Source organism: Ranitomeya variabilis, chromosome 2 (genome assembly GCF_051348905.1).
Source record: "Ranitomeya variabilis isolate aRanVar5 chromosome 2, aRanVar5.hap1, whole genome shotgun sequence".
In the NCBI taxonomy this organism is placed as follows: Eukaryota; Metazoa; Chordata; class Amphibia; order Anura; family Dendrobatidae; genus Ranitomeya; species Ranitomeya variabilis.
The window spans coordinates 106,956,309-106,969,224 of NC_135233.1; the positions used below are offsets into that span (position 1 = coordinate 106,956,309).

Sequence of the window (12,916 nt, forward strand, 5' to 3'; positions counted from 1 at the left end):
TTATGCATAGTGGATGGATTGCAATTAAGGCCTGTGCACCCGAAAGGCATTTATAGTGTGCCGTTTCACTTTTTTAATATATATTTATTTTCTTAGACGTGTGCCTGAACAACACTGTCATGCCTAATGATTTTTTAAGTGGAAATCTGGCCTTCTGATTTGCCACTAAACACAGTTTTAGCACAAATGATTTGAAGTAGCATATGGGGCTTCTGGAGACTGCCACACAGTTTTTGATTTCTGATGCTGGAAGATAGATTTCACACAGGACAGGATCCTATCTATTTCACTGACAAATTCACTTTCAGCACCAGCACTAGCACAGGAGCGACCTCTCTGCACTGTGAAAATCAGATGTCCACTTTTTATATGGCCAAGGACATGTGGCTTCAGCAGCAAATCACAGAAGATCTTGTGCCATGATGTTGTGGATGGTTTCTGCGCCCTGATTGGTTGCCGGAATCAACACACACAGTAAAGGGGATGAAAAAACAAAAGGAAAAGCGAGCATCGCTCCTGTAATCTCTTTAGACGCTCCTCTAACCTGTCCACATCCCCTCCCCTCATCAAACACATCCGCCCCATCTCTCCCGCTCATCATACAGCACCACTATCCTAGCCATAGTAATAGCAAAAGCATTAGTGGAAATGCAATGATTTACCGAACTGTGACTGATTTTTTACAACTTTCAGTAAAAATGCTCGTGAAAGCGAACATGAATCCTAATGTCCCAGGTTCGTGCCAAATTTGAGATTAGTGAACGTTTTCCGAACACATCAGCTCAACTCAAGTCAAGACTGCTTCAACCCCAGTTGTAACAGTAAATCCATCTATTATTTTCCCCCCCCCAAAAAAGAGGAGAGTAGAAATGAGAACTTATACTAGAGAATAGTAGAAATTATCAGTTATACTGTGATTAAGTTTCATTTACAAAAAAATTCCCTATTCTATTGTTCCTTCACGCTAAATAGTAGTTTCTTGTACTCCCAATTAATAAAATTTGATCGCAGATAATAAACATAAATATCAGTTCCTCTGTGCTAAAAAAAGGGGTTAGTGTTTTGTACCGTGTGAGGTGATATCTTACATTCAAGGAACAGTTAACAAAATGTTTGTCTTCTGTGCAAAAAAAAAATATTTATTTTACGAGTAGAGTGAACACAGTCAGCACCCATAGGTTTAAAAAGCATTTCTGACGATAGCCTTATCATTATATTCCCAGCTAACCTCATACATGAAGGACAGGATTTTCAAAACCTGTTCAACAATCGTCCAGGTTTTAAAATCAAAGTATTTTATCTTTGAGAACTACTATACTGGTCCATTAAAGGTTATTACCAACTGCAATCAATCTGTTCTTCTCAGGACCAAAATAGCAATCAATACTTCCAGTACTTAAAGGCACATAAAATGCCCAATTTCTCTCTTAACCCTAAACAAAGAGTTATATAAGTCAACAGTGTTTAATATTGGCAAATAAAAAATGAAATACTTGGTACAGCCACAGACATAAAACGGTGCAGGCTTGGTGCGTAGCATTGCTATACTGCTTTTATTACATATTTCGCCATCGCTGTATGCGTTACTAAAACCATCTTTAAAGAATTCTGTACTTCGAAAATGTGCTCTGTCGCTAGTAATTAAAATTTTAATAAAGTGAGAGATTTTGTAAGTAAGAAACAGTTTTATTAAAAGTAAAAAAGCTAATTGACAATGCAGTGCTCTTGCTGCGGCTCCCTGGGGCACCCTACTGCGCTTTGCTCCATCTTCAAACACACAGCAAGGGAAAAAGTGAGAGACTATAGCTGGAATAGGGAATGAGGGTATATTTCCGCAAATCATTATTTTAATTTAAAGTCCAAAGTAGTCAGGCAGACTCGCCGCTTATAATTCGCCACATGTATAGCATCGCACCGTGTACATACATAATACATGCATTTATGCGGTCATTAATGGAGAGGTGCTACAAGGACATAGCCTTCATCTGAAAGGGGGACGTGGGTGGATCTAAGACTACTTGCTAACGATGTGCATGTTTTCAGAACTAGATCTAATTAACACTTTCCTTGTTACACACAGCACATAACCTTACTAATTGCAAACTCTAGTTTTTACAGAGTCATTATAAAGTATCGGCTGGATTCTCAATTTAGATTTTTTTTTTTTTTTCAAAAGAAGAGTTGGTTATGTTCTTGTATAATAAAGGGCACAGGCCATCTGTAAAGAGCAATTAAATATCAAACGCATGCTTGCAATTATCAACGAATGTGATTTGGTAAAATTCTCAACATTTGTTGCAAGTGCCTCAATATATGTCCATCAACTTCTAGGACACCTAAAACTGCGTGTCAATATTATGACATTCAATTAGAAAGGATATCATAGGTGTCTGGCATACCGCTCATCTTCCGGGGAAAGTACTCGGCTCTGCCAAACTAACTTATTCATGAGGACGATGGCCACTTTAACTGGGCTTTAATTTCTTATAAAGGGATGGTATATTGCTAGGATATACCATCACTTTATGATCAGTGGGGATCTGACCTCTGGGACGCCAGCAGATCCTGAGATTGAAGGCGAAGTAGAGCTGATGTAGTGCTACATCCCCTTCTAATTTCTCCCTGCACAGCTGGGTGGCAAGGGAGCGGTGCACTGTGCAGGGAAAACTTCACTTCAATAGGGTGAGCTGAAATTTTCTGAATTGTCGGACAGCCAGAAACCATTACGCAAAGGAAAACAGTGAAGAGGAGGTCGCAGCTCAACACCAGTGCTGTATCCCCTTTATTCACAGGATGGCTGGTAGACAGAGGAGTGATCCAAATTAATCATAGGCTGTGAGCACACGTTGCAGATTTGGGTGCAGAATTTTCTGCACAAAATCTGCATCTCCTGGCAGAAAACGCAGCTCGTTTTGTGTGCGTTTTTTGCGCGTTTTTGATGGGTTTTTTTATGCAGTTTTTGGTGCGGTTTTTATGCATTTTTTATTGCATTTTTGTATGCATTTTAAAAAGCTAAATAAAGATGTATTATTGAACAAAAAAAAATTGTGATGTCATTATTGCCAACCTCCTCTTTTACATTTGTCCAACCCACACTCCATTACACACACAGATAGATAGGTAGATAAATCTATAGATAGAAGGATTGAGATGGATAGATAGATCTACATATAGATAGATCTATAGATGCATACATCTATCTATTCATATATCTATCTATAGATATATCTGGATAGATAAATCTATGGATAGATATATCTATTGATAGATGTATGGATAGCGTAGGGAAGTGTTCCCCAACTCCAGTCCTCAAGAGCCACCAACAGGTCATGTTTTCAGTATTTCCTTAGTATTGCACAGGTAATAATTGCATCACCTGGACAGGCAATAATTCCATCACCTGGGCAATAGTAAGGAAATCCTGAAAACATGACCTGTTGGTGGCTCTTGAGGACCGGAGTTGGGGAACACTGGCGTAGGGTATGTGCCCGCATTCAGGATTACATCCGGATTAGCTGCGGATTGGATGCTGTGTACAGCCGCAGCGTTCAACCCGCAGCGTCCAGATGTTACAGTATAGTGGAGGTGATTTTATGAAATCCCGCCTCCACTATGCATGGGAACACGCATCCGGCGGCCCTGCGTTTACGGACATGCGGCGCATCTTTTTAGAACGCAGCATGTCTGTTTACCTTGCAGCGATGCTCCGTCATCACAAGGTAAATCACAGGGTCCTATGTATGGGGTGTCGAGATTCCGGATGTGTGCAATGAACACATCAGGAATCACCGGGTGTACAGAAGGGGGCGGCCCTTCGGGTGGAGCGAATTTTCCGTTCCGTCCAAAGCGCCAGCAATCCGGCCCATGGACACATACCCTATAGATATATGGATAGGTATAGCTTGAGAAAGGCTCATTCAGAGCTGAAACGTCGCTGCACAGACATGTGGTCTGATTAAACTCTGCACAGTCATATGGAAAATGGAGTGCTGCCTTCTTTTTTGGACTTTAGATATATCTATAGATATATCTATAGATATAATCCAAGAAGCAGAAGAATAGAGGGCACTCACCAGTCTTCAAAATTCAGTCTTTATTTAGCAATTTGTTCGGATAAAATTCATGGCCGGGATTGTCGGAGCCGAAGCTCGTGTGAGCAGGGAAGGAAGGAGACGACGGCCGTTTCGCGCTGTGCTTGCGCTTCTACGGGTCACTCAGTGTGAGAGCAAGACAGCGGAAATATAGTGCCGGCCGTGACACCTACCTCCACCTGCAGGCCCTCCCACCAAATCTAAAACACTCCTAAAAAGCACAATTAATCTGAGATCTGATTAAAACACAAATAGAACTTAAAGCAAGAATGCCTGAGGATCAGTGGATTGCTTTCAACAAAAAATTAGATAATAAGCTCACAATAATCCAGGCGAATGTTAAACAACGGAAGAAGGATAAAATCGATTTTGACTCAGGGCGAGTGTTTATGTATAACAAAGACAATAATTTTGTTGGAAGAAATCCTTTTAGCCGTAGAAAGAGGTTTGGGAGTAAAAATAAAAACAAATACCGGAGAAATGAATATTTAACAACTGAATCAGAGTCTAGCTTGAGTGATGGGGCAGGCACCTCAGCTGGTTCATTAGAGCTATTACCAGGAGGAGGAATTGACACCACCGATAGTTCGATCCCTTTAGGAGAAAGACCCGGAGGGGTAGAAGGAAGAATCGGAGGAAACAAGCAGCAAAAACGGAAGCATGTAGCGTGGACACGTAGCTAAATAAAGACTGAATTTTGAAGACTGGTGAGTGACCTCTATTCTTCTGCTTCTTGGATTACATTTATAGTCATTTCTTCTGGAGGAGCACCCGACGTCAAGTTCAGTGGAGTTGCAATGGCTATTTATTAAGTACCCGCACAGGGGGATATCGACTGGAATATAGCCTCAGCAGAGATTGTGCCGCCTGTTGAACTTTTTTATGGTGTATATCTATAGATATATCTATAGATATATTATCCATAGATATATAATAGCAAGGCCGATGGTTATTAATGAATGTTTAATTAAAACAAAAAAAAAGGTTAAAAAAAATAGCGTGGGCTCCCGCACAATTTTCTGTGCCAGAGGGGCAAAGCCGACAGCCGGGGGCCAATATCTGTAGCCTGGGAAGGGGTTAATACCCATAGCCCCTCCAAGGCTATGAATATCAGCCCGCAGCGGTCTGTGTAGCCTTTACTGGCTATTAAAATAGGGGGACCCCCCCTCCCCCCAAAATGACATGGGGTCCCCCTAAATTTTATAGCCAGAAAGGCTACGCAGACAGCTACGGGCTGATATTCATAGCCTAGAGAGGGGCCATGGATATTGCCCTCCCCGACTACAAATACCAGCCCGCTGTCGCCTCAGAAATGGCGCATCTGTAAGATACGCCAATTCCGGCACTTAGCCCCTCTCTTCCCACTCCCGAGTAGTGGTGGGATATGGGGTAATAAGGGGTTAATGTCAAATTGCTAATGTAAGGTGACATTAAGCCCGGTTAATAATGGAGAGGCGTCAATAAGACGCCTATCCATTATTAATCCTAGAGTAGTGAAAGAGTTAAAAAATAAATAAAGACACAGCCAGAAAAAAGTATTATATTATTCTTAATTTAACCATACTTACCATACTCTATCACCTGCAAAAAATTAAAAATAATAAACCGTATACTCCCTGTCAGACACAGTCCAATTAATAACGAGTGTCCCACGACGATCTCCCTGCCACAAGCGAGACCAGGGACTATTTTTTACAGCGGCGGCGGAATACATTGCGGAAGGCTACCTACCATCATTGTATTCCTGGAGCCCCTGGAGAGTGGTCGCATCAGCTGATGCTGCTGCTCTCCATGGGAGATCGTCGTGGGACACTAGTTTTAATTGGATTTCTGCGGATCAGGGAGTATAGGGTTTATTATTTTAATATTTTTTACAGGTGACACTGGGAACAAGGTGATGGTGAGTATGTACTCTCTTATATGTACTGTATGTCTATATGTATGTACTGTATGTATGTACTGTATGTGCCATGTTGCGTGTTGTATGTTGCATGGTGCATGTTGCGTGTTGTATGCTGCATGGTGCGTGTTGTTTGTTGGGTGTTGCATGTTGTATGTTGCATGGTGCGTGTTGCATGGTGCATGTTGCGTGTTGTATGTAGCGTGGTGCATGTTGTGTGTTGCATGTTGTGTGTTGCATGTACTGTACATGTGTATGTTTGTTTTGTTTTTTTTTTACATTCAACACATTAGCCGGATGATGGGACTACTACTGTCCCATTATTGGCTAATGTGTCACTCACTGTCACTGTAGCCGGCATAGCCTGATGGGACTTGTAGTCCCATCGGACGATGCCTGCACACACCCGGACAGCGCCGCACACACCCGTACAGTCCCGCACACACCCGGACGGCCCCGCACACACCCGGACGGCCCCGCACACACCCGGACGGCCCCGCACACACCCGGACGGCCCCGCACAGTCCAGCACACACCCGCACAGTCCAGCACACACCCGGACAGCCCCGCACACACCCGGACAGCCCCGCACACACCCGGACAGCCCCGCACACACCGCCCACACACACATACACGCACACAGTCACCGCCCACAAACTTCCCTCCTACCGAACTGCAGCGTTTCTCGGACCCACATCCACAGCAAACCGCAGATCTTTTTTTACATCTGCGGTTTTGCTGCAGATGTGCCCGACTCAATGCAAGTCTATGGGTGCAGAAACGCTGCAGTTCCGCACTGAAGAAAGTGACATCCTGCGGAAAAAAAAGCTGCATTTCAGTGCGGCTTTTTCCGCAGCATGTGCACAACAAGTCTGCAGCTCCCATAGACTTACATTGGTTGTCCACTACACTGCGGATTTGATGCAATTCCGTGCGGCAAAAAACGCTGCGGAACTGCAATCAAATCCGCAACGTGTGCACACAGCCATAAAGTGATGCCATATCTTAGCAATATGAAATGAGAAAATGACTAAAAAGACCTTTTGATTAAATAATTTTTGTGTAGGACAACCTTAAAGCAAACCTGTCAGATGATTTTTTTTCTCCCCTATTTTAGAGTGGCATAAGCTGAGCTTTTTGAAGTATACATTTATATAATTTGGATCAGGATTTCGAAATTAATAAAAAGCAGTGTAAATTGTGGCAGGACTTCTAGGAGACAGTGAGAGCCCTGCTAATCTCAACCACTCAGAAATATGTGAGCGCGAAATAAGCAGGACTCTCACTGTCCCTCCTAAATGTCTTGCGTCAATTTATATTGTTTTTTGTATGTAGAAAACCTGATGTAAATGATAGAAAATCTACTTATTACAGATCTTAGCCACAACAAATGAACAATTTCAGCTTCTGAAATCACACAGTAAGAATATTTTTTTTTTTTGTCATGATTACATCTCGTTAAATGTTAAACCTGATGCCTATGGAAGTATAACAATAGCTGAAGAATGGCTCAGATGTCAGATGCTCAGCCAATTTTTGCATAGTAGCAGCATGATGGGGGAGGGATAATTAACAAACAAACTTGAAAAAAAAGAACAAAAACAATACATAACAAATGAGTTTTAACTAGTCACATTGTAACAATAAAATATGTTAATTTATCAGTTTTCTTTATTCCAAACTAAACAAATATATTCTTCCAAAATTCTACCCACAAAATAAAAGTGCCAGCTTTGCAAATCTAGATCTCTACGGTCCATGTGTCAATCACTGTCAAATGATGGCTAAAAAATGCTAAACTTTTCTATCGTAACATAAAAAAATAAGTAAATACAGATTTTTTTCTATATTGTGGATCATACATAAAACATTCATATAAAAGAATTCTTCACCCATAAAACACCAGACACGGGCTTCACAAATGATTCCCCCTTAATGAAGCATTTGTGAAACGCGCGTCGGGTGTTTGGTGGGTGAGCTCCTTATTATCAAGTATATTCTGTCTTTACCTTATTTTTTGGACTCTTTCTGTGGGTCAAATTATGGCTGTATACTCTACCGTCATTATTGTATAATATATTATATTGTAATTGTCATAATATATTATATTGTCATCACAGTATTACTTTTTTATACACTATTAATTAGTTGGGGTCTCTTCATTTTTTGAAGTTCCCACGATACTGACCCACCAATCTGTCTTTACGTCTGTATGTGGTGACTTGGTTTGTATGTTCTTTTTAATAATTTGTTTCTAATAAAGTTAAAATATTTTAACCTAATTTTTTATATAATTTCAGTGCTGGCACACGGTCTTCCGATGCCGTTTGGGACATCTTACCCTATTCCGGGCTTACAATTTTTGGTATCTGCTTATCCCATCCCTCTTGCACAACAAAAATGTCTTAATGTTGCATTCACTAAGTAATAAAATCCTACTCAGGAAGAAAGTATATCAGAATAGTTTTTATATTGCACGCTGCTGTATCTTATACTAATAATTGCACCTTGTGATAATTTATAGTGTTTATGAATTGTAAACTGTCCCTACAATTCGATCTATATTCCTCGGTATATGAAAAGTAAAGCATAAATCAGAGAGAAAAATAAAAAAAAATCTGACTCTTCCGATTCCCACCCATTGAGTTCCTTAGAGTCAGCTTAAAAGCGAGGCTTATTCTCGTATTTGACTATCTCATAACCGATAGTTATCCAGTTACAAAAGACAAGTAGCAAATTAGCAACATCTGCAGTTTCCAGGGTAATTACTGAAGCAAGCTTACAAGCATTAATCATTCTAAAATATCTACAAATAAAGTAAAAACCCAAAGGTCAGGTGATTTTCACAGTGGAACTTGCCTTCCAGCATCTCTTCCTACTCGTTAGTGCGCGATCACCTTTGCTTACCAGGCATACATTGCATTTAGTAATATCAGCTCATTTGTTTTAATACTCTCGTGGGCGTTGTTGCCTCTTTCTTTCATCTCGGAATGACTTTTACCTGATGCACGCTTTTTCTCTCCAAACTTTCCGTCTCGGCTGTCATCTTCACACGAGCTTGTGTCATCTGTATGTCGAGACAGAAAATAATGAAACATTTCAAAGGCGTGATGACCGGGCTGGCTTAGTTCCAGTTAAACCCTGCTCTTTGAGTATATTTTTTTTTGCCTTATACTGTTGTTATCTAGTGTTTATTGATCTTGTCTTCTACTTTCTGGTTCTCAAAAGAAAAGCCTACTGTGAACTTTTTATCAAATAGGTTTCTTCTCGGCCTTCTTCAGCTGCCATAAAAAAAAAAATGATTGAGCCAAGCAGGCTTCTTAAATTATTTATGCTTTAACTAGATGAAATAAAAAAAATAAAAAAAAAGCAAGAAAAATTGTATATAAATACCAACAGTGTCGCTCTGAATAGCAGGACATGTGCAAAAAACCCAACAAACTTAATTAGCTGGAATCAAAGTTGCTTTTTCCACGGAGAATAAAACAAGCATGCACTCAAAAGACCTAAATCAATGTGCCCAGCTTAATCATATAAAGGGTTTTTCATCCTAATTGCCGAGCTCTTTAGATTTTGATGAGATGGAGACTGAGGAAGATAACCCAGCGAGTGTATATTACCCAGTCATTATCCCAGACTAAACTTTGATTATTAAAATGGATTCTTGGTGTATATGGCTGGCATAATTGCTTTGTCTATGGTCTCCCTTGACATAATTAAAACAAATCATGTGGTGTTCATCACTGCGGTTATTTTCCAGCAATGGAGGAGAAAACAAGCACTTCATGTAACATTTCAATTTGGTTGATAATATATCATGGAAAACATTTGCAGGTTTCAAAACATCAAAAAGATAAAAGGGGTTAATTACTATGCCATGCTATAGCGCACCTAAGGAAAATGCATGCTCTTGCCCGAATGTTTCTCGCTAGCATCTCTAGGCATTTTATGCTTCTTCTCGAAGGTATTTTTAAAATAAGCAACAGAACGATAAGGCAAAAACATGCATGGTTTTACTGCGAATTGCAGCGGTTTTGCAGTTTTATAGGGCTTCACTGCTTACCACGTCACAACCATTACATGGGAGTTTGTAACTTTCTCTCTACCATGGGATAGTTAGCATCTACCACATTTGTTTTTGGTCTTCCTAAGGATCAGCAAGCTGACATTATAAGTTGAACTTTATAGACTTGTGTCATATTCCAACCCTTCACGACATGCGCCGTACTATTACTGCGCATGTCGTCTCTCCCCCTTTGATGTGGGCTCAGGCGCTGAGCCCACATCAAAGTCGCGACATGTCAGCTGTTTTTTACAGCTGACATGTGCGCGCAATAGCGGCGGGTGAAATCGCGATTCACCCGCCGCTATTAACCTGTTAAATGCCGCTGTCAAACGCAGACAGCGGCATTTAACTACCGCTTCCGGCCGGAAATGAGCGCATCGCCGACCCCCATCACATGATCGGGGGTCGGCGACGTGTCAGGACAGTAACCTTAGAGGTCCTTGAGACCTCTATGGTTACTGATGCCGGCCTGCTGTGAGCGCCACCCTGTGGTCGGCGCTCATAGCAAGCCTGCATTTCAGCTACATAGCAGCGATCTGATGATCGATGCTATGTAGCTGAGCTGATCGAGTTGTGCCAGCTTCTAGCCTCCCATGGAGGCTATTGAAGCATGGCACGAGTAAAAAAAAAATGTTTTTAAAAATATGAAAAAAAATATAAAAAATATAAAAGTTTAAAACACCCCCCTTTCGCCCCATCCTAAATAAAATGTAAAAAAAAGGTCAAACCTACACGTATTTGGTATCGCTGCGTTCAGAATCGCCCGATCTATCAATTAAAAAAAAGCATTAACCTGATCGCCAAACAGCGTAGCGAGAAAAAAATTCGAAACGCCAGAATTACGTTTTTTTTGGTCGCCACGACATTGCATTAAAATGCAATAACGGGCGATCAAAAGAACGTATCTGCACAAAAGTGATATTATTAGAAACGTCAGCTCGGCACGCAAAAAATAAGCCCTCACCCGACCCCAGATCACGAAAAATGGAGACGCTTCGGTTATCGGAAAATGGCGGTTTTTTTTTTTTTTCGTTTTTTTTAAAGGAACGTTTTGAATTTTTTTTCACCACTTAGATAAAAAAATAACCTAGACATGTTAGGTGTCTATGAACTCATAATGACCTAGAGAATCACAATGGCAGGTCAGTTTTAGCATTTAGTGAACCTAGCAAAAAAGCCAAACAAAAAACAAGTGTGGGATTGCACTTTTTTTGCAATTTCACCGCACTTGGAATTTTTTTCCCGTTTTCTAGTACAAGACATGGTAAAACCAATGGTGTCGTTCAAAAGTACAACTCGTCCCGCAAAAAATAAGCCCTCACATGGCCATATTGACGGAAAAATAAAAAAGTTATGGCTCTGGGAAGGAGGGAAGTGAAAAACGAAAACGCAAAAACGAAAAAGGGCCGCGACTTGAAGGGGTTAAAACCATGAAACTATGAAGTGTAATTGACAATTTAACCTTTGCCAATGGCCAGTTCTAGAACTAAATGTAGGCAGTGCTTGTTCTGTAGACAGCTCCACCTACCTGGAAAACACTAATAGGCAGCGGTGAACAAGTTAATGTAAACTATAGGATTCAGTGAAATCAATCCTGGAGCCATCTGATTTCCTTAATAGTCATAAAATTAAAATGCTCAGACAGCAATAGAAAATATCCTCAAAGAGTTAACTTGTAGCAGCAAATTTGCAGGCACCACCAGTCACTGCTTCTTGTCATTGCAGAAGAAAACACCATCCGCAGATGTAAACGAGTTGCAGGTTAATGCAATACTGCAAGTAACATTACTCTCCAGGCCAACAAAACAAGTAAAGAAATCTTGGAGAACTATGGCAGTGAATCTTTAAGACATGCAATAATAAGATGCATTGAATTAATTTAGAGGCACATACCACTTAATGAATGTGGTACATCTTATCACTAGTAAGCACCTCCGTGTGCTTCACCAAAAATGTTACTGCAGTTAAAGTCTGCAGTAACATTTCTGGTTTAAGCAACACTGCTACTTTTGAAGAATTAGACAGGTAGGTGGTGTAGCCACCCGTCATCCCGGTTCCTTTCCAGCTCTGATTGAAACCACTGGGAAAAGTCCTGAACTCTTTTGTCCATCTTCACATTAAAAAGTCACAACATAAACCAGGTTGTCTTTTGGTGTCCTTGACGAAGCCATTCAAAGGGGCCACTAGAGTCTCTAATATTACATTACCCGATGGCTCTATCTTCCGTGACCCAACTCAAAGCTGTGCGGTTTTTAGAGATTTTTACGCAGATCTTTATAGACCATCCATAGACTCCCGGGAGGATGGATACAAATTTTTACATAAGGTTTGATCCGCCAATACTTTCTGCTTACCAAAGGGAAATTTTAACTCAGCCTATCTCTCCTGGAGAGCTGGGATCAGTCATCAAGTCTTTAAAGTTGCTTAAAGCACCCGGCCTGGATGGGTTTTCAGGGAAATTTTATAAAATGCTACAACCTTTACTTACCCCTCACCTAACTTCTCTTTTCAATCACAATATTGATTCGGGTTCTATGCCTGACCGATTCAACGAGGCTTGTTTATTTTTGTTGTTGTTAAAGCCAGGCCTGCCTCGTACCATCCGATCTCCCTCCTAAACGTTGATTTTTAATTGCTTACCATGATCATGGCTAATAGACTTTAGTCAATTCTTCCTGATATTCTTACCCCATCTCAAACGGGCTTTGTTCATGGTCGGTCTATCACTTATAATGTTAGGACAGCATTGGCTGCCATTATTTTGTACAGCTGACATGTGCCCGCAATAGCGGCGGGTGGAATCGCTGACAGCGGCATTTAACTAGCGCTTCCGGCCATCGTGCCGTAAATGAGAACATC

At 40.9% G+C, this 12,916-nt stretch overlaps 1 protein-coding gene across 3 annotated transcripts in view; it reads right to left on the reverse strand.

Moving 5' to 3' along the window:
• Nucleotides 1–12,916, reverse strand: part of KIZ (kizuna centrosomal protein) — a 211,425-nt gene that overhangs the window by 117,743 nt on the left and 80,766 nt on the right. For all 3 annotated transcript variants that reach the window (XM_077282783.1, XM_077282785.1, XM_077282784.1), the window contains exon 10: nt 8,993–9,058. In XM_077282783.1, the coding sequence (XP_077138898.1) occupies nt 8,993–9,058 (66 nt within the window). The remainder of the gene's footprint in view (nt 1–8,992; nt 9,059–12,916) is intronic.